Raw genomic sequence first — 20,676 nt, 5'->3', positions numbered from 1 at the left:
ACTTTGTGAGATTTCCGCTGTCGGGCAACATTTAAACCGTCTAAGAGCCATATGCCTGTCCCGGATAGCCAAATGGCACCCTTCTGTCCACCAAGGGACAGGTCACATCTGAAGACGGCCGAAAGACTCTTGTATAGTTAGATCAGCAGCGTGATGGATCACATACAGTGTGTTAACTGTAAGACTGCAGAGTTGTGAGGGGAGTGCAGGGAGAGGAGGAAGCAAGCATTGGCTGTCAAAGGGAGAGGAGCCGTTGGGGGGGGGGGACGACGACGACGACACAAGGCACGCCTACCAGATGCTGTGATGGCACTACAAATTGTACGTCATGCTCACACGAAAGCAGACTAAAGGCTTGGAAGTAAAACTCGCTTTAAATGTTGTTCGTAAACGAAACTGAAATCGATATATATATATATATATATATATATATATATATATATATATATATATATATATATATATATATATATAAAAAAAATGAATGTATGTATGTTTGTCTACTATGCGCTCACAAACCATTCATCCGATTGCAATGAAACTTTGGTGAGTTGGTCTCCGAATGCCCGAAAACAGTAATGGACAATGATTCAACAGTTATGTCACTGTTGTATGCGTAGCGCAATTGATTAGGTAAAGGCTTGTCAAGCAGCGGACCCGCGTTCGATTCCCATTATTCACAACTGTTTTTTCGTTTTCTTTCATTCCCCGCAATGTTAAACTATTAATTATAAAATTTAAATATACTTAAACAGGTCATGTTGTACAATGTAACTGTCAATCTCTATATATAAATATGAATGTATGTATGTCTGCCCTCTGTACGTTCCGAAACCATTCATCCAATTGCGATGAAATTTTGGTGATTCCTTCAAAGTGATCACGAATAAAATATCTGAAATGGAAACTCACCTTTTCTTGCCAGGCCTTTGTGGTAATACACCAGGATGATTCTTGGAAAACTGTTTGAATCTTCCAATGCTACACATGCTTTGTCCTGTGTATGTAGCAGCTCTCACTGAAGATTTGTAAATGGGGTGAAGCAATTTTTTCTGCTCCCTTTCCCTTTCGTAGCATTCAATCGCACGCAATATAATTTTTCGAGCATCGCTACATAATACTGGTTTCCTTCTAACTGTAGGCCTACTGGTAGGGGTTGTTGGCGACTCCCGTGATGGGCCAGCAACTGCCTCTTCACTCATTTTGATTATGTTTAGCACAACTGCACAATAAAAACACGCAGAACAGTACAGTTCAAAACAATAATGAAGCGGACGACAATGGCTACCTTGTACAACACAGTCAGCTATGTAATGTTGGCAGCAGTCGAAACTGCGTGCCTACCGAAGCCTCCCGACGTTTACAGACTTCTGCCAATTCAGGACTAGGGAGAGGTCTGCCATCTAAAAGTTTACACACTGTACATGATGTGACCATCCATTCCTGGACACTGAACAGTGTTCAAACACAGCCAACTGGCTGAACAGCGTCCAGTTAGCCTTGCCAGTCATCCATGTTGGTGGCTTCTGTTCCAGCAACAGATCATCGAGAAGCTGAAGGCAGATCAGGAAGTCGTCACTGGAATGAAGGTCATCAATGACCTAGTGTACAGAGTCGGCGAGGGCTGGAGAGCAGAAAGATAGGTGGATGGTTGAGAATGACCCAGTAGCAGCACAGAAATGGGTCGGAGCACCAGCGTTTATGAGGCACAGCACTGAAAATGTCAGGAGGCTCTTCAAAACTCAATCCCGAGAGCAAGCAGACGGTGAGCATCATCACAGGACACGGTGGGCACTGAAGTCACCCAGGAGGAGAAATGGTCGGGGGAGTTGTGCGATAAGATCTGTGAGAACCTCAGAGTCTTAATGCATCCAGTGGAGGTAAACAGAGAGAACAAACTGTAAGCCACTGACAGGCAGAAATTTCAACTGCAACTGCCTGCAGGTCGATATCCAGGGGAAGAGCAGAGAAGTGGTGCTCATTATTTGACAAACACAGCAACCCCTCCTTTGGCTCTTTCTCCAGTCAGGTCATCCTTGCGGTATAGGGTACATCCCCATAGTGCAGGGGCATCAGATGCTTCGAAATGTGTTTCCTGCAAACACAAGCACAGAGGGCGTTGCTGCACTAGGAGTTTCAGTTCCTCCATGTGCGCCCTTAATAAAAAAAATGGTTCAAATGGCTCTGAGCACTATGGGACTTAACTTCCGAGGTCATCAGTCCCCTAGAACTTAGAACTACTTAAACCTAACTAACCTAAGGACATCACACACATCCATGCCCGACGCAGGATTTGAACCTGCGACCGTTGCAGTAGCGGGGTTCCAGACTGTAGCACCTAGAAACTTTCGGCCACTGCGGCCGGCACGCCCTGAATCCATTCATGTTCCACTGTATAATGGGAGCCATCTATCAGGGGGGGTAGAACTTTCATCCTGACTGTTTGACAGGGGTGGGGAACCCACAATGGGTAGAGGCTCAGTTTTGGAGCAAGACGGTTGCCCCAATCTAACATCAAGATCCATAGCCTCTAAAGAAAAATCGACAGAGACATCAGAGAGGTCAATGTTTATATCATCAGGCTGTTTTCTGCCCAATTCCATCAGTGGTTGACATTTTGTCTTGCATTTTTCCCTGGGTAGACTTTGCAGCCACAATTGTGGTTGCGGGTGTGACAACATTGGTTTTCTCTGAAGTTCTCGGGGGAGGGACAGGCATACAAATGACTGCAGCAGCACAAGTACATGGACACAGGCAGGTATTAGTGCCGACACTAGTAGCCTCCGTTTGTGCAGCAGTGTCAGCTTTCCATGTGGGCTGTTTAACAACTGAAGTGAAGGAGGTAGCAAAACACGGGGCAGCATGGCTTTTAGAGCGTTTTTTGCCCCTGTATACGGGATGCACTTAATTGTTTTAGGCTCCTGTGTCTTCCATTCTTCCAGATACACGCTGCAGTTCCGAATCCAGATAGGGTTAGGTCCAGAGCAATTCACACACTTCAGTGGAGACAAACAATGCACACATTTACGGGCGGCCTGACCACACTTGCCACAAGTAGCTTCTCCGCGACACCCAAGAGTAGTATGCCCAAAGTGCTGGCATTTGAAACACTGCATTGGGTTAGGTACATAAGGCCACACACTTAAGTGAAGGAAACCTGCCTTAGTATGCTCAGGGATTTTTTTTTTTTTTTTTTTTTTTTGGTGGGGTTTAAGGGCGCTCAACTACTCAGGTCATTAGCGCCCAGTCACTGTTGTTAGAGCACATGGAATCTAGTAAAACTCAAGGGGATGGGGGGGACACCAGAAGGACCTGACAAAGATGCAGATAAAATAAGTAAAAAGGTTAGATGTCTTTGGACAAGCCAGTCAAAGTTATAAAACGCAGAATACGAGCAGCTGCTAGAGTGTCATCAGCTAAAACATCTGGTAAAGTAGATGGCAGGGACAGGACAACACGAAATTGACTAAACGGGGACACGACAATAAAACATGGCGCACTGTTAATGACTGACCACAAGGGCACTGCGGGGCTGGGTCACCGGAGAGCAGGTAGCGGTGGCTAAACCGGCAATGCCCAATCCGCAACCTGGTCAGAAGGACCTCCTCTCGCCGAGATGGTCGGGAGGAGGTTGTCCAAGCAGTTGGGAACGGTTTTACTGCCCGGAGCTTGTTTCCTTGGAGGGATGACCAAGCATCCCACCACGACACAAGCCTCTTACATACATCCCCACGAACATCAGATGACGGGACACAATGGGAGGCTGGCCGAGGCAGGAGGACTGCAGCCTTGGCTGCAGCATCCGCAGCCTCAGTATGCTCAGGGAGTTTCGTGCTATTAAACGTCAGGATAAAGGAGTCAACTTAACAAGAACCCCATCCACCCTCTTCATGATATTTTGCACATCAACTATTCCTGTTGTAGCCCACTCACCTTTCACTTCCTCTTTAAGAATGTCCACCAGATCCCTGCACGTCACAACAAGGTGGTGTGTAGCTCAGTTACATGGTATATTCCGGAGGGAGTGTGGATTCTGGAGATTCTTAGCTTGTTGGGAACTATCTGTTTCCACTAACAGCATCCCATTATGCAATCACTTAACAGATTTCAAACTGCCAGCAATGTCCTTGAGCCCTTTTTGAATATACAATTGGGAAACTTTCCCGAAGCTGCCCTCTTTACTTTTAATGATTAAAAACACACCATCTGTTCTGTTAGTAGTCATGATACTCTCAGATTTCGCTCCTGAGTCAGGAGGGATGGCTACAGGAGCCCACTTGTTGGATTGGGTGTTGGAACCTACCAGCGGCCCACCCTTTCCGCTGCGAGGCTGCAAAGAAGATTTTGGAGGATCCATCTCAGTCCCACAAGCAGCTACAGAACTAGAAGTCACCTAGACAGAGCCCCGCATGCCTAGGTAAGCCTTTTACAACTGAGGTGCGGCAGGTTCCCCAAACGTTGCCTGCTAACGACTGTTCCGCCTCAACAGCCATGCATCTCACCAGCACGCAGCACACCTTGAGATACACGTTTTTTTAATAGACTTTTATTCCATCCTCGCGATCTGGGCGGTGAAGCCAAGGTCCCCATTTCCTGAGAGAACATTCCACTGCTGCGCTGTACGTTGGTGGCTGAAGCATGCCCAGAGCTTACAGTGACAGGGGACTGGCCGCGCTTAAGAGTCCCCCAGCTCAGAAACCCCGGTGTCGCCAAGCCTGTACCCAGCAAATGAATGTTGAGACCATGGAGGTGGTAGCAGAAGTGATTCCACAGAACTACCTTTCATAATCCTTGTCATTCATTTGTTGTAGAATCACAGAACATATTCTGAGCTCAAATGAAATGAGGTATTTCACACAGAATGACTTCCTCCATGCCAACCAGATCTGTAAAACCCAACTCACTTTTTTCAGATAACATACTGAAAGTCATGAATCGAGGCAGCCAGGTAGATGCAGTATTGTTTAATTTCTGGAAAGCAATTAATTCACAAGAGGGACATGCAATATATCACACTCTGACATAGTGTAAACTTTGCCTGGTAAAAGGACAAAAATATAGGGACGCTTACTTTGTCTTAGGTGCCAATACTCAATAGTTTCCCAGAAAATGACATTTTTTTTATGGTACTTCATCAGCAAATCCATCATTAAACTAAATAAGTCTGTGGTATAGTGGCTAATAGCACAGTTCCAAATTTTTTTGTTCTGTGTTTAAATCCAATCTTAAGCTGTTTTGGTTGCCACTGAAGTATGTGACTTCAATGACAGCAGTATTTTTTGTGACATCAAGAAATACAATAGAATTAATGAGAAAAGAAATAAGCATTTCATTAAAAACAGATTTTATCATCACAGATCTTAACTTTATATGAAAAACATATAAATTCTAGTATTTCACTTTTTGCTTTTTCTACTTCAAGAGATCCAGTACATTCCTATATGCCAGGAAGACATTCAAAGTATAGAAAGTCAGAGCACCACAAGCAATATGGGGTGGCACTTATGCCACGGTCACATATTTTAGTGTGAATATCATTAGGGAATACAACCTCATAAACATTGCTAAATACCTCATGATCTGATGATAATTTCACAGCAAACCAAGCACATCAAAGCATTTTCTTGACAGCTGCAGCCTGCAATTGATTGCAGATCCAGGCCTGTGTTTTATTAATTGCATCACTCCTACTCGCAATTTCCATTTGCTGCGTGATGAAAATACTGTACTTCTGTAATGGGCAAATTCATTTCTTCATATGTCAGCAAAAGTACACATCATACAATTGAAACAGCACACACCTTGATGGAATTACTTTTAACACATCAACATTCTGATTTCATCAAAAACCAAGCCATTGAGTAAGGGATAGCTTCACCCATCAAACGAGACAATAATGCACAGAAATGGTTCAATTTTTACATAAGATCACAAAATTACATACAAGGGCTGATAGTAGGTTAGCTTTCCAGATTTTGTGGCTGTTGTGTACTCATTAGGGTGCTGTTCCATTGATTGGTTTATGCCTTGTTGGACTCTAGGACCAAATTTGCTACAGACTTCTTTAGGACAAACAAAATCTGCTAGTAACATTTAGTAACAGTGAGTGTGTGTGTGTGTGTGTGTGTGTGTGTGTGTGTGTGTGTGTGTGTGGAGGAGGAGGAGATTAGTGTTTAACGTCCCGTCGACAACGAGGTCATTAGAGATGGAGCGCAAGCTCGGGTGAGGGAAGGATGGGGAAGGAAATCGGCCGTGCCCTTTCAAAGGAACCATCCCGGCATTTGCCTGAAGCGATTTAGGGAAATCACGGAAAACCTAAATCAGGATGGCCGGAGACGGGATTGAACCGTCGTCCTCCCGAATGCGAGTCCAGTGCGCTAACCACTGCGCCACCTCGCTCGGTGTGTGTGTGTGTGTGTGTGTGTGTGTGTGTGTGTGTGTGTAGTTATAATAGAGGGAAACATTCCACGTAGGAAAAATATATCTAAAAACAAAGATGTAGTGACTTACCAAATGAAAGTGCTGGCAGGTCGACAGACACACAAACAAACACAAACATACACACAAAATTCAAGCTTTCGCAACAAACTGTTGCCTCATCAGGAAAGAGGGAAGGAGAGGGAAAGATGAAAGGATGTGGGTTTTTAAGGGAGAGGGTAAGGAGTAATTCCAATCCCGGGAGCGGAAAGACTTACTTTAGGGGGAAAAAAGGACGGGTATACACTCGCACACACACTCTTTAAATATGTCTGCTTCTGTGTGTGTGTGTGTGTGTGTGTGGGCGCGCGCGCGCGCATACCCGTCCTTTTTTCCCCTAAGGTAAGTCTTTCCGCTCCCGGGATTGGAATGACTCCTTACCCTCTCCCTTAAAACCCATATCTTTTCCTCTTTCCCTCTCCTTCCCTCTTTCCTGATGAAGCAACCGTTGGTTGCGAAAGCTTGAATTTTGTGTGTATGTTTGTGTGTCTATCGACCTGCCAGCGCTTTCGTTTGGTAAGTCACATCATCTTTGTTTTTCGATATATTTTTCCCACGTGGAATGTTTCCCTCTTAAAGCCTCATAAACATGGTGTGATTCATTCAAGAGCAAACACTGAAGTTTTCACTGTCGTGTCACCAACTACATCAGCACCAATGATAAATTATGTTTGGTGAATTATTGGAAACAGTAAGATTCTTTAAACTTCAAACCTCCACTATAATTCGTGAGTGTAGCCCTTATTTCATTATGATTATGGATCAAACATATTCTGTCACAGCTCTAGTAAGAGAATGTTATCATTTTGATGTGAAAAAGTTTCATAAATTGCTGTCAGCCAATTGAAACAAAGAAATCTTTTGTCAGAATTGGACAAAGGTTTGTGACCTTATGCAAAAACTGGACTGCCGGCCGAAATGGCCGAGCAGTTCTAGGCACTGCAGCCTGGAGCCGCGCGACTGCTACGGTCACAGGTTCGAATCCTGCCTCGGGCATGGATGTGTGTGATGTCCTTAGGTTAGTTAGGTTTAAGTAGTTCTAAGTTCTAGGGGACTGATGACCTCAGAAGTTGAGTCCCATAGTGCTCAGAGCCATTTGAACCATTTGAAAAACTGGACTGTTTCTGCATGCAACTGAGTCATAGGGAGTGCAATGTTATCCCTCCTTCTACAATGGTCTGGTTGTTGATGAATTTTGAATATCAACACTTTCATTAAAAGTAATTTCGTCAAAACATATGCCATGTTGTCAACCCTACAACGTATATTTTGACTGACAGGTGAAGAATTACATTTGTCCATTACATTCTCATGAGACAGGAAACTGAAATCACAAGTAGATGTAATGAAATTAATAAAACATACACATGGATCTGTAATCAATTGCAGGCACCAGCTTTCAAATAAATGCTTTGATATGCTTGGTTGGCATGAAATTATCGCCAGATCGCAAAGTATTTAGAACACTAAAGAAATTACTTTCTTAATGATATTCACATTAATGAATGTAACTATGGTATATATGTATTTGCATGAAGCTGGTGGTGCTTTGATTTTTTTGTGATCGGAAGTTTTTATGATAGATATCACCATGGGTAATACAATGGTTCTCTCTAAGCATATAAGTACAAATAAAAGCAAAGACTGATATACAAAAATTTATATACCTCAGTAAAACAATGGGATTGCATCACAGAGACTAAAATGGCTACGGAAAAGGACTTTGTTACAATAATGTGGAACATGCAGGGTGTGGGTACAAAGATGAGAGAAGTATCCAATATGATGTATCAGGCAGCGTAACTTGCTGCGACAGTGCGAGAGAGAGAGAGAGAGAGAGAGAGAGAGAGAGAGAGAGAGAGAGAGAGAGAGCTATATATTGTTTATTACTCTGGTGGTCAGCGCTCACATAATTATCCTTAGGATATAGAGCTTTTGTTCTTCTTAAGAGTAATTTTTACTAGAAGAGAGCCATTCTTGTGATGTAAAAATGGACGCCATTGCGAGTTTTTGATTCATACTGTAAAATATATGTGTATATGGAAGGAAATCAGTTAATAGAACAATAAAATATTGTTCATTTCAAGAAGTTACGTGTTATTCTACACCCAGAGTATACTTCTATTGTGATTTAATAATAAATAGCAGCTTGAGAACAGTTCCGACGGGAGCGTTCAGTACTAGTGAAATAGTTTGATGTTTTCTTCGGAAAAGAAGTCACTTCATGGATCATTCAAATCCACAATAGTACCTGGACATTTCTCAGAACTGAAAGCAATCTGATTGCTATGCAACAGAGCCCCAAAGAATATTTTTCCGTGTTTTGGTTACCACTTTCAGCTCAACATGGTATCTGCAGCATCTGGAGCAGATTTCTACAACAGCGGAAGCATGTAATCGCTATCAGTTTCACACAGCGCCCTGTGTACGTTGTATGTATTTACCCACAACAGTGAACATACAGTTACTCACACACGTAGAAAGACAATACAAGGTGGTGTGGGAAACATTTCAGTATAAAGGTCCTGTAGAGCTAAACAGTAATTAGCCTAGTAGTAGTAGTAGTAAACAAAATTGATAAATTTTTTTTTTTTTTTTCGAGGGAGCCTTTACACCAGGAACAAGGGAGGTTGAAAGTAGATGTGTGTATCTTCAGATAAAAAAAGGGAAATGAAAATATAGCAGTTCACATTCATTTTTACAGCGGTGTCGAAAAGGGACAAGACAGAAACTTCAATAGCTGCCCATACGAAGCATAGAAGAGATATCAACTGCTGGTAGGAAATCTGGAAACTGGTGAGAGGATAATGACAGCAAAAATCTCAAAATATGTACATGAAGTTATTGTGGGGTCTTATGAACTTACAAACGATGGCAACAGCAAAGTCAAAGATGAGTTTTATGAAAAATTGGCAAGTGTGCTAGAGTGCACACGTGCCTGGAAAGAAATTATTTTAATGCGAGATTTTAATGGAAAAGTAGGGGTGGCCACTGATAGTGAAGTAGTGGGAAGATATGGTGATGACACAGTAAACGGCAATAGGAAAAGGTTAGTGAGTATGTGTGACATATTGTCCTTGCAAATTTTAAATTGTTTCTTTCCTCATAAGCAGATCCAAAAGTGTACCAGGGAGAGCCCTTCCAGAAACACCAGATCAATAGCAAAGTATACTATTCAAAATAAACATTCCAACATAAGAACAAATACTGTTAGGGCCTACAGGGGTGTGGAATGTGACTCAGACCACTTCCTGTTAGCTGCAAAGATGACAGTAACATCTGTGGGCCAAAGACAAATTAAAGAGGCAAATATTCCAACAAGGATAGTGGATACTGTGAAATACAGTTCAGCATGCTTGAAACAAGATTTGGTACAATCTCTTTGTAAATTATGGTTGTCAAACCAATTGAGGCACTTGTTCTAAGTACGTATACCAAGGAATTACAAAATGCATATATGAAGCAGCATCTGTAGCACAGGGGCATCAAGGAGAGAAAAAAGGAAGCAGCCCCCACAATGGTGGACTCAATGCAATGATGAAAAAGCAAACCTAAAAAAGATGTTAAATAGTAACTGGATGAGAACACAGGACAAACGTGATAGAGCCTTATATGTCAGAATGAATAGAGAAGTAGAAAAGGACATCTGCATAAGGAAATATGAAATGTGTGAGGACAAATGTGAGGAAGCTGATCAATGTGTTGAGGGGACAAAATTGGTGGTAGCATGGAAAATAGTTGCAGGGCTCAGAAAAGAAGTAAAAGAAAGAGCAAACCTGTCATTTATCAGCCTGATAATGTGGGAGAAGCATTTTAAAGGCTTGCTAACAGAAGAAAGGAAGGAGTACAAGTAAATGAAGTGAGAGATACAGGAAAACCAGGACAGTGAGGATGTATAGAAGATAACTACAAAAGAGGTACAGAATGTGGCTACACGAATGAAATTTGGGAAAATCTGCAGGTCCTGGAAAAGTACCATTAGAATTAATGACAAATGATCCAAGCATTCTGTATGAACATCTAAGCAAGTTATTCAATAAATGTACGTGGTATGGGGAGGAAATCCAGCAGAGTGGAATTTACTGTATCTAAGACCCGCAGATAAAGAAGCAAGGAAGGGTGTAGCAGTTATCATGGCATAAGTGTCAAGTTCAATTAGCACTTTTAAAATCAAGATTGTAGTAGTCTGTAAATGAAGTAGAAGAAGAGAGTGGCTTTAGAAGAAGCAGGTCACGTGTAAATAATATCTTGACCCTATGACATTTCATGGAGGAGCAACTGGAACAAAATCTAAGTGATCACTTGGTCTTCACAGCTCTTGAGAAAGCGTATGACACAGTTTCGCTACAGCTATTGTTCAAGGTGCTGCCAGCAGAGGAAACGCCAAAAATATATTTAAGAGAGGTCAAACATCTCCAAGTCAGCAAAATGTGTCAAAGTGTAGAAAGAAATTTCTAGAGAGGCTTTGAGAATAAAGGACTGCGGTAAGGATGCTATCTCCCTTCCACACTCTTAAAATGAATGTGTAGAAGACACTGGATCCATGGCGCAGAACGGGCATGGGCATGGGAACTGGATTGGGGATCCAGTGTATGTACATGCTTTTTATGCTGATGATCACATCGTTGCAGCAAATGATGAAGAGGATATATCTCGCACGCTTAGGAAGTTGATGGAAGAGCAAAAAATGTGGGTTTGAAAATTAATTTTGAGAAGACAGAATATCAATGTTTATGGAGGACAGGAAAATAACTTTGACACTGATGGACATCTTAGTGTGTAAAGAGTACCTGGATAGTACCTGACCACGTGATGCAAGTGCGACAAAGAGATTCAACAACGAATCTTTGAGGGAAGGACAGCCATCCACACATTAAATCCGGTACTTTGGTCCCCAAAAATAATTTTAAGGGTTAAAATGCATTTGTATAAATCCATTGTGGAACCAATAAAAAGCTATGGGAGTGAGTGCTGGGAACGCACAGAAAGGAATAAAAAGAGACTGGAGCTTTAGAAATGGACCACTTGAGAACAGCATGTAGAATTTTGTGACTTAACCACATAAGAAATGAGGAAATAAGAGAAAGGAGACAGACTAATTACAGTATTGTGGACAGAACAGAAGAAAGACAGCTAAGACAGTTTGGGTGTGTCAAAAGGATGGTCAAGACAGATGGCCCAAGGGAGTATTTTCATGCAGATATCCTGGAAGGAGAAGAAAAGGAAGACCACATAAAGTGGTATCCAAAAAGCAGCAGAGACAAGAGGAATATAAGAGGTTGAGGAAGAATGGGAAGACTGAGGCATTTGGTGGCGGAAATGTGGGATGCAGCGACAGCTGTAGGACCCTGCACAAAGAAGACTGTAAAATTTAATTTTAATAACATGTGAAATTATTTCTTTTGCAAATAATTCCACTGTATTTCTCAATGTCCCAAAAAGATTGATGAGACTGGTGTCACAAACTTCCACAACAACAAAAAGAAAAAATAATGACATAATATTGGAATTGAATAAGGAAGACAAAATTCAAACCCTACTCTTAGCTACTATGCTACCAACTCGCTTGGCATAACAGAATGCATGTGAACTGATACATTAGCACTAAAACTTTGAGTGTCATTTTCTCAATAACTATTGCATGTTGGCAGTTAAGACAAAATGTGTGTTCTTTTATTTTCTTCCTTCTTTCACAAAGAAAAGTTTACACTGTGTTGGAGTGACCACTTCCACATCCTAATTGTAAGTACACATCGGAGCTTACTATCTAAAGCACAACTGTAAGTAGTACCAAGCAAAATTTGTGACTTGATTGTGGATTTTTTTGGGAGGGAGTACACAGCAAGTTACCTTGGATGGCGAGTCACTGACAGACGTAGAAGTAACTTTTGATGTGTCCCAGATAAATGTGTTGGAACCGTTGCTGTTCATGTTTTATATTAACAACCTTGCAAACAACATTAACATTTACAGATGAAGCAGTTGTCTATAATGAAGTACTGTCTGAAATAAGCTACGCAAATATTCAGCCAGATATTGATAAGATTTGATAGTAGTGCAAGTATTAGTAGCTTGCTTTATACATTGGGGTAACACTTCTTAGGGAAATGAAATGGAACAATCACCTCTAGTCCTAGTCATAGATAAAGAGCAGGTGTCAAACTGTAGTTTATTGACAGAATACTAGGAAAATGCAAGAAGAATACCAAAATGTGTGGGAGCCATACCAAACAGAAGGAACATGCGATATTGAATATGTACAAAGAAGTGCAGCACGAATGGTTCCAGGTTTGTTCTACCCATGGGAGAGTATCACGAAGATACTGAAAGAAATGAACTGGCAGGCATTTGACACAAACTATCCTGTGAAAACCTACTTAGGAAGCGTCTAGAACCAACTTCAAATGATAGCTATGTAGTACAGTCACCTACCTATTGCTCCCTTAGTGATCACAAAGACAAGATTAGACTAATTACAGGACGCACAGTTGTACTTAAGCAAAAGTTCTTCCCACGATCCACACATGAATGGAACACAAGAATTTCCCAGTAACTTGCACAATGGGACTTGCCCTCTACTATGCACTTAACAATGGTTTGCAGGGTGTAGACATAGATGCAGACAAATTCACTACTCCAGTAGTTATGACTGACTTGTTTCTTCCAATTACGAGTTTATTTTAAAATAGAGGGTTCAAGAGCCGGAAAGCTGAATTATAAGAAACACAGTGCACATTCAGTTGTCATAAGCCTGCTGGGAAACAATCAGAGCAGTTCGATCATTTCAAGGCAGTTGTTTACTCTGTTTCCATCGGACGGTGATTTTGTTTCATCAAAATATTTACTTTAGGTTTAAGTTTTAAACTTCCCTGTACCAATTTTTGTTATATGTGAAGCCAAGTTTTATTCTACTTGCTTTCATGACCATACATGAGACTGAGTTGACATCACTTAATACGCCAAACTGAACAATTATACGGGTTACATATAAACTCTTCCTTTGTTAGCATTATCTGTCAACATTCTATGCCGTACCACATCATTGTGTAATAACCTCTAATACACGAAAATCCTTGTACTTATGTAATAGACTGGTCAATCAAGAAACGGAAGGAGAACTTTTGCCACAATTACTTCTACTGTTAACACGGATTAATGTCACTATGAGTTCAACTAATAAGAAAAAAGAACCTCACAACAAAACTAGTACTCACCCATTAGAAAAGTTATCAGACTTTGCAACAACATCAGTACACATTTCCCAAAACGCCAGCTCATCTAAAGCAGAGTCTAATGAACAATTTTCAAAAAACTGCCGCAAACGTTCCCGTGTATCTTCTGTTGCCAATGGATTGCGGATTAGTGTTCTGGGTGATACATTGCCCTTGCAGCCAACACCTCTGCATGATGCCATGGAATATATTCGTCACACACCTTCATCTGTAACATTTCACACATTCAATCAAAGGAGAACAAGAAATAACATTCCACTGTAACTGAGGATGGATAGAGAGAGAGAGAGAGAGAGAGAGAGAGAGAGAGAGAGAGAGAGAGAGAGAGAGAGAGAGAGAGCATAACAGACAAATGAGAATTTTATAAACTGTGATGCCCGCACAAGGGCAGGAAAATGGCTCATTCATAAAAAGAAAAAATCTAAAACCACTGACTGTGAAAAGATTATGAATTGTTAGTATCCATAAGGAGCTATTTGCTGGAGAAAGGTCTGCTTTAGGCTTCTCTATGCACTAGAGGTGGTGATGTAAAATGCACGGACACTTGTAAGTTGGGGCAAGGGCCCGATATAAATATCTGGGCAAATAGATTTATGCATTTTAAAGATTAATTGATAAGTGACACATAGTAAAAAAAAATTTAACCGATGTTTTGTACTGGAAAAGGTGTTTTGAAACATAGCTTCTGTACTAGTTGGTAAAAAGCTGCTTCAAGTTATTAGGGGAAATAAATTATACTATACATGTAACCATAAGTTTTTAATGAGGTCAATTCTTGGAGTAGTACATAGTAAAAAGAAAGAAAACAAAACTCAAATTTAAAAGTAATTCTTGACCTAAAGACAGTTTATACTAAGTAGGTAATCTGTAAGTAGTATTTTTAGTTATACTATGCTACCACAAAAAAATTAGAGTGAAAAAAAAAGGTGTTCCATAATGATTTTAATTACGGATGAGTCGTGTGCCAATTCCAATTCCATCAACCCAAGAACTGTCGATTCTCTAGGGATCTATTAGTATCAAAACAGAATGATTCCAGGATACCGAGCATTGATTCTTTATTATTAAATCTTTTATATGTAAGTGTCCTCATTTTATCTCGACAGTAGTACAGTCGTACAAAAGTAGATAGAAAAAGTAGGAAAATGGAAAACTATAGTCTCAAATGTCACTACATCTAACAGTAAAGCTTTCTATTTCACTGAAAAAAGTTTCACTTTTAAGTATACATCTATTATCAAAGAAACACACACCAGCTGTTGAATACATTCAGTAATAATTTTGCTATCAATTACCATTCTTCAGTAATATTCAGCAATTTGACACACATTATAAAGTGTGTTACATTGCAAAGTGATGTCGCAAGTATATATAAACAGAGTGTGTGTGTGTGGGCGCGCGCACGCGCTTTAGTTTGTATGTTATGCATTCTAGGGGTAAAAACTTTAAAAAATCCTTTTTTTTATAAATTCCCAGATTTTGGGCATTTAAAGCTGCTTTGAGCAAATTCCCAGGCAAATGCCCATTTATACATGTTCTGGTCACTGGGAATTTGCCTGACACATCACTAACTAGAAGTGGTTTTTATCCAGCAGTGGATGACAAATGGCTGAATATATTGTACAAACACATATGTAGCCTTTCTTGTTCTGTGAAAACAATGTTCACCACACTGTCAAGTACCCAAAACCATTATGTATCAGTCACAAGAGCTGCAAGTGCCTCAGTCATCTCTGAATTTTAGCCAAAGGATCAGAGGTTTTTTTTTCAGTTTTGAGAGGGTTTTCAGATAATGACTGAATTGATCAAAGTGAGGCTTATTAGCAGACGGTACAGTAAAAAAAAAAAGTCTTCATTAGTGAGCATGGTAAAAATTTAATAGTAAAAGGTACTAAAAGTCACATCTCTCCAAAATATTGTGGACATAGCATATGAGTACTACTATACAGAACATTTAAATTGCTGTAGCATAAGGATCAATGGTGGCTGCATAGAAACAATGAATTTGGTTTGGAGTGCACTATCTCAGCATCTGCACTTTTTAGCTCTGAATCAGTTGAAGGTTTAGGGCTTTGCGACAGTAGTGATTTGTGTATAGTCCGGCCAAACTTTTATACCAATCAGTATAGTGTGTATCAACACTGTAAAAGCAATTACTGACTGGTGTGTTTAGATTGGTGATATGCGATTTTAGCAACAGGCCTATGTAATGCTGAGGAAATTGGATTATACAATGAGATACAAAAACAGGGGGAAGGAGCAGCAAACCACAATGACTTCTCTTCCCTCTCAACTGAGCTATATACCAGTCATAAGCTGTAATTTATCTGCAGTTTTTAGAACATTAGTAATTTATATGGAACAATTTTCATATAATTAATACACTTTGAGACATTAAGTATTTTAAAATTTGTTGCTTATAAAACTCAATAAAATTCAGTTGGAATGCTCAGTTAAAATGCAAAATTCCCTTAGACTTTGAAATTCCCTGACTTTTCCATGTAAAATGTAATTCCCTGAGAATTCCAGGTTTTTCAGAAGAATCATCACCTTGCAAAATGTTGACATCTATTATATATTTAAGTGCTTGGCAGTCTTTTCTTAGGGGATTTGGAATGTAGCCTTGTACAGAAGGGAGACACTGATAATTGTTATTTGATATGAGAAAACAATAAATGCTTTTAAAATTTAGTGTCATAGTCAATCTGTAAATTTGATAAGAGAGAGAGAGAGAGAGAGAGAGAGAGAGAGAGAGAGAGAGAGAGAGAGAGAGAGTGTGTGGGGGGGGGGAGGAGGAGATACGATGATGACATTGCGGGGGGGGGGGGGGGGGGAGGAGGAAGAGGAGGAGGAGGAGGAGGAGGAGGAGATACGATGACGACATGGTGTGGAGAAGGATATGTACCATGTAATGTTAATAAACAAAGACCTTACATACCCACGCAAAATATGCCCACAAACAATTTCAAATTGTAGCCTTTACGATACATTTGTAGCTACTTTACCAAATTAAATATACCGGTACTGAATGATCATGTGAAAAACGAAAGTGCCAGTACAGTACCTACTATATCAGTGTGACAGTGTGAAATTATTTAATGCCAATTATTTTACATTTTTATTGCAAAATTAATATACTGGTATTGCATTCTCGTTTTACATGTACTGATTTCAGCAGCAGTTTGTGTACGTTGTACTCTCCCAACTACTGTTAACACCAAACGTGGTAGTTCAAACACCAAACTTACTAAGTTTCTTACGCCCAACTGCTACAACGTCGCTCTCGATTGAAATACCGGCACGGTACATAATGCATTCTAATGTTCGTCAACGATATTCACAGCACTATCTTATTCAGATAACTTGCATTAAAGATTCAACTGATTGGCTGTGAGTAAACCAATTTGCTCATAACACGCTAATTTTGTTGTGTAAATTAGCAAATATAATTATCTACCAGTCTGATGAGTGGTAACATCAACAGTAGATACATATTTAGCACGAGATTAGTTTTTAATTGACACAAATTATGGCTACCATCAAATCGTAATACACTTTCCCACTGCTGTCATTCAACCCACAAACTTAACAATCGATAACACCACAAAACATTAAAGTCTGGCGTCTACTGCGAATCAATGCGTTCCGTTTTAAATTCTAATGTAACTTCCGATTAAAAGTCGTGCTTGTTAGCGTCAGTGGCGTTACTTCAGTACGTCTTGCGATTTATGTATAATTAAAACACCGTTTTAACTGAAGTCCATGTTGTCCTGGCATACGCGTAGACAGCGATTGTTGCATTAAACTGTCGGTACATCAACCATCGCACTGACAAATGTAAGAAGTGGCACGCACTGACCTGCCACCACACGTTAAAAAAATCAACGCAGGCCAAGGCCGTCGTAATTCACCAAGCTTGTGTATCGTGAGAATCTGCGAGCGTGAGAGGAGCCGAACACAGTGAGCCTGGTCCTTGCCGGCAAGTGTGTGCAGGTCGTTATCACAGAGTTAGCACTACGCCGATGGGCAAAGTTCGGAAAGTGACGGAAGCCAACAGACTACGCATTGTGCACTAAAACTATTACAAACCTCACAGCCTAGCAAGAGTTTCTAACAACCCTTGTAATTACGTACCTCTTGAGGGCAGCACCAGCGAGTCGCATTTGTGCGTGCAGCAGCTTTGGAGTAACTGCGTGCCAACAGTTTGATCGATATGCAGTGGCAGCTCTCGCGGTGCCTGGACGACGCCTGTTTTGAGCGCGATTTTCAAAATGTCGGTGGCAAACATTAAAAATTTCCAAGTTGTATCAGAATTACAGTCGTCAGTCGAGCGTGTTATTACGTAAATTTTTAAACATATTGTATTTTGTGATTAGCACCAGAGTTTTTCGCGCAACTGAGTTTCATTTGGGAAAATATGTTGGAGCCAGAATAGCATCTGTGCCTAAATCTGCCCGACAATACAGTAGCGTGCAGAAGACATGTTTCGATGACTTTCAACAAAAGAAAAAAAAAAACCACTTTGTTATTTATTCAAGTTATCAATTTAAGATATTTATTTTCACAGCTAATTATGACCCATTGGGTGTTCTAAGGGTAACAGATTGTACAAATTGCAAAATTCTAGATAAGTATGATAATCCGAACCTTCACAAGAAAAACTGATTAAAACATTAAAAAGTGACATAGGCCTACCGGTAACCGAAACTCACTGAAATCTTGGTTTGAAGTATTGTTTTAAACCTTTATGATACCACCGCTTTAGCTGCATCGACCCTGCTAGGAAGACAACTGATATGGGATGTCAAAAGAAATTGCACCGAACGAACTAAAGACTTCTAAAAATGAACCGTGGAAACAATCACAGCAAACATCGTTATATAAGAATTTTATATTTAAATACACTATTAACCCATGGTTAAATATAGAAGAATGAAAAGTCAGACATGTTTCTAGAGTGCTCGCAAAGCTTAACGAAGTTAATTAATCCAACAGTAATACTCAGTTACTATTCTGTAATGAAACAGTAATGGGTGATGTAGGCCGACTGCAGGGATAGCAAGCAAGGTAAAGCAAAATGTATTTTTCCATCAGCCGGCCGGGGTGGCCAAGCGGTTCTAGGCGCTACAGTCTGGAACCACGCGACCGCTACGGTTGCAGGTTCGAATCCTGCCTCGGGCATGGATGTGTGTGACGTCCTGAGGTTAGTTAGGTTTAAGTAGTTCTAAGTTCTAGGGGACTGATGACCTCAGAAGTTAGGTCCCACAGTGCTCAGAGCCATTTGAACCATTTTTTTATTTTTCATTCATCAATACAAATTATTGTAAAACAGCCACAAGTCATTAAACTGATGAAATTGTTAAACTAGTGTATTATTTGCTCCCAATAACATTAAATGTCTGCAGCATTAACTGGTATAAGAAGTACCTGATAGTGTGAAATTGCTCTACAGTAAAAAATAATTTTATATAGCAAGGACTGAAACCGTAGTGGCTCTGTTAGTAAGACAAAAACAGTAAGGGCTCATTTACATTGGAGACCAAGCAGCGTTTTATTCTGTAGCTGAAAAATTCTGCGATTGTGCTTCTCTGACCAGATAATTCAATGATACATCAATGAATATCATTATTTTATTGTTAGATATACACATGGTACACAGAACCTCTATAAAAACTGGATTACATATTTATTTTGTCGATTTACTGCGAGAGCAGAATTAATTACGCTTGAAATAGTCGTCAAACTTTTTTCTGTAGGGTGCAATAGCATGCAAAAATTTGTAGCTGGCAATCACTGCTACTTCTCTTAAACGTGCGATGCAGCCATCTGATGACATGACTGCTCGAAAGCCATACAGCAATAAAGACTAAATTGATTTAAATGTTTCCTCCACTTGTTGACACCGACTATCTCACAATATAGCCAGTAACCACGATCGCCCCATTTCATTTATTGGAAAATAGTTTTAATGTTTGTTTACCTGTCTCTTGGTTGATGTAAAGCAGCTGACAACTAAAATTGTGTTCTTCGTAAACAGTACAAGTTATGAATGGTTCTATTGCTAGTGGCAAATGATACTGAAAGCACTAAAGTAGGGACATGCGTGTATCTATCGTTAGCACAACTGACTGACTGAAGAGCACACTGGAGAGGAAAACAATAACGGATGAAGTGGAGAATCACGGGAGGAGCACGCCGTGTAGCCACACAAACAGCACGAATGACATCTCACACGCGAGGCTCGGAGCTTACTACTTCCTGCGCGTCTGTGCATCTGCTTCTTAACAGTGTGGCAGCCCTCGGCTATTTCCGTCGCGCTATTTCGGATACCGTCGGCGGCGCCCTTGCGCTTACGTCTGCCTGGCGTTCTTAGCAGATGCTGGAAGATCCTGTTCCGCTGTAATGGTAAATGCCAACGCACCTTGTTGCTGTCTTGCCGCTACGAAACACTGTAACGCTCTCAACTTCAAAGTAGGCTTGTATATACTATCAGTGTTTGCAAACCATTATATAAATGTCATACCGGTATATTTAGATTTGTCCACGAACTAAACTCCATCTAACTCTCAACTCTTGAAAAGGAATGGTCAGCATCGAACGTCCCAACGACGTTTCGGCAGGGCTGAGGAAGAAAATAGACCCGGCTTTTTCAGAGGAACGACCTGCATCATTTACTTCAATGAAGAAACAAGACATCTTAATCTCCATTGCTGGACTGGAATTTGTAACCCGCTCGCTCCGAATGCGAATCCATTACCTTAAACCAATGAGCGATCCCACTCAGTTTCGCCACTTGAGGCGACACCCATTGTGTGTACATAAAATGTTTTTGTAATGCATGCCTTGTGAACAACTGATCGGTCATAAACCCAATTTTCCGCACCTCACTTAAAACAGACTTAGAGTTGCACCATCAGTGTCTGCCGGCCACAATTTCAAGGAACATTAGGGATCGTCTCAGTGAAGA

The 20,676-nt window shown here is 40.6% G+C and overlaps 1 protein-coding gene and 1 non-coding gene across 7 annotated transcripts in view; both read right to left on the bottom strand.

Annotated features, from left to right (window-relative positions):
- Positions 1-19,977, bottom strand: part of LOC124594927 — a 42,031-nt gene extending 22,054 nt beyond the window's left edge. The window contains exons 1-2 of one of the 6 annotated variants that reach the window (XM_047133419.1): positions 19,690-19,977; positions 13,692-13,917 (exon numbers count right to left, since the gene is read on the bottom strand). In XM_047133419.1, coding sequence (XP_046989375.1) covers positions 13,692-13,891 — 200 coding nt within the window. In that variant the 5' untranslated portion in view covers positions 13,892-13,917; positions 19,690-19,977. Of the gene's footprint in view, positions 1-13,691; positions 13,921-17,454; positions 17,758-17,798; positions 17,951-19,689 lie in introns of those variants that run through there. The other 5 variants (XM_047133425.1, XM_047133421.1, XM_047133424.1 and 2 more) reach the window with 5 other exon arrangements.
- Trnaa-cgc lies at positions 6,327-6,399 on the bottom strand. The gene has a single exon. It is a non-coding gene; the product is annotated as a tRNA-Ala (tRNA).
- Positions 19,978-20,676: the final 699 nt, after the last annotated feature.

This window comes from Schistocerca americana, chromosome 2 (assembly GCF_021461395.2).
Source record: "Schistocerca americana isolate TAMUIC-IGC-003095 chromosome 2, iqSchAmer2.1, whole genome shotgun sequence".
NCBI lineage: Eukaryota > Metazoa > Arthropoda > Insecta > Orthoptera > Acrididae > Schistocerca > Schistocerca americana.
This window is presented reverse-complemented; position numbering and strand designations above follow the sequence as displayed.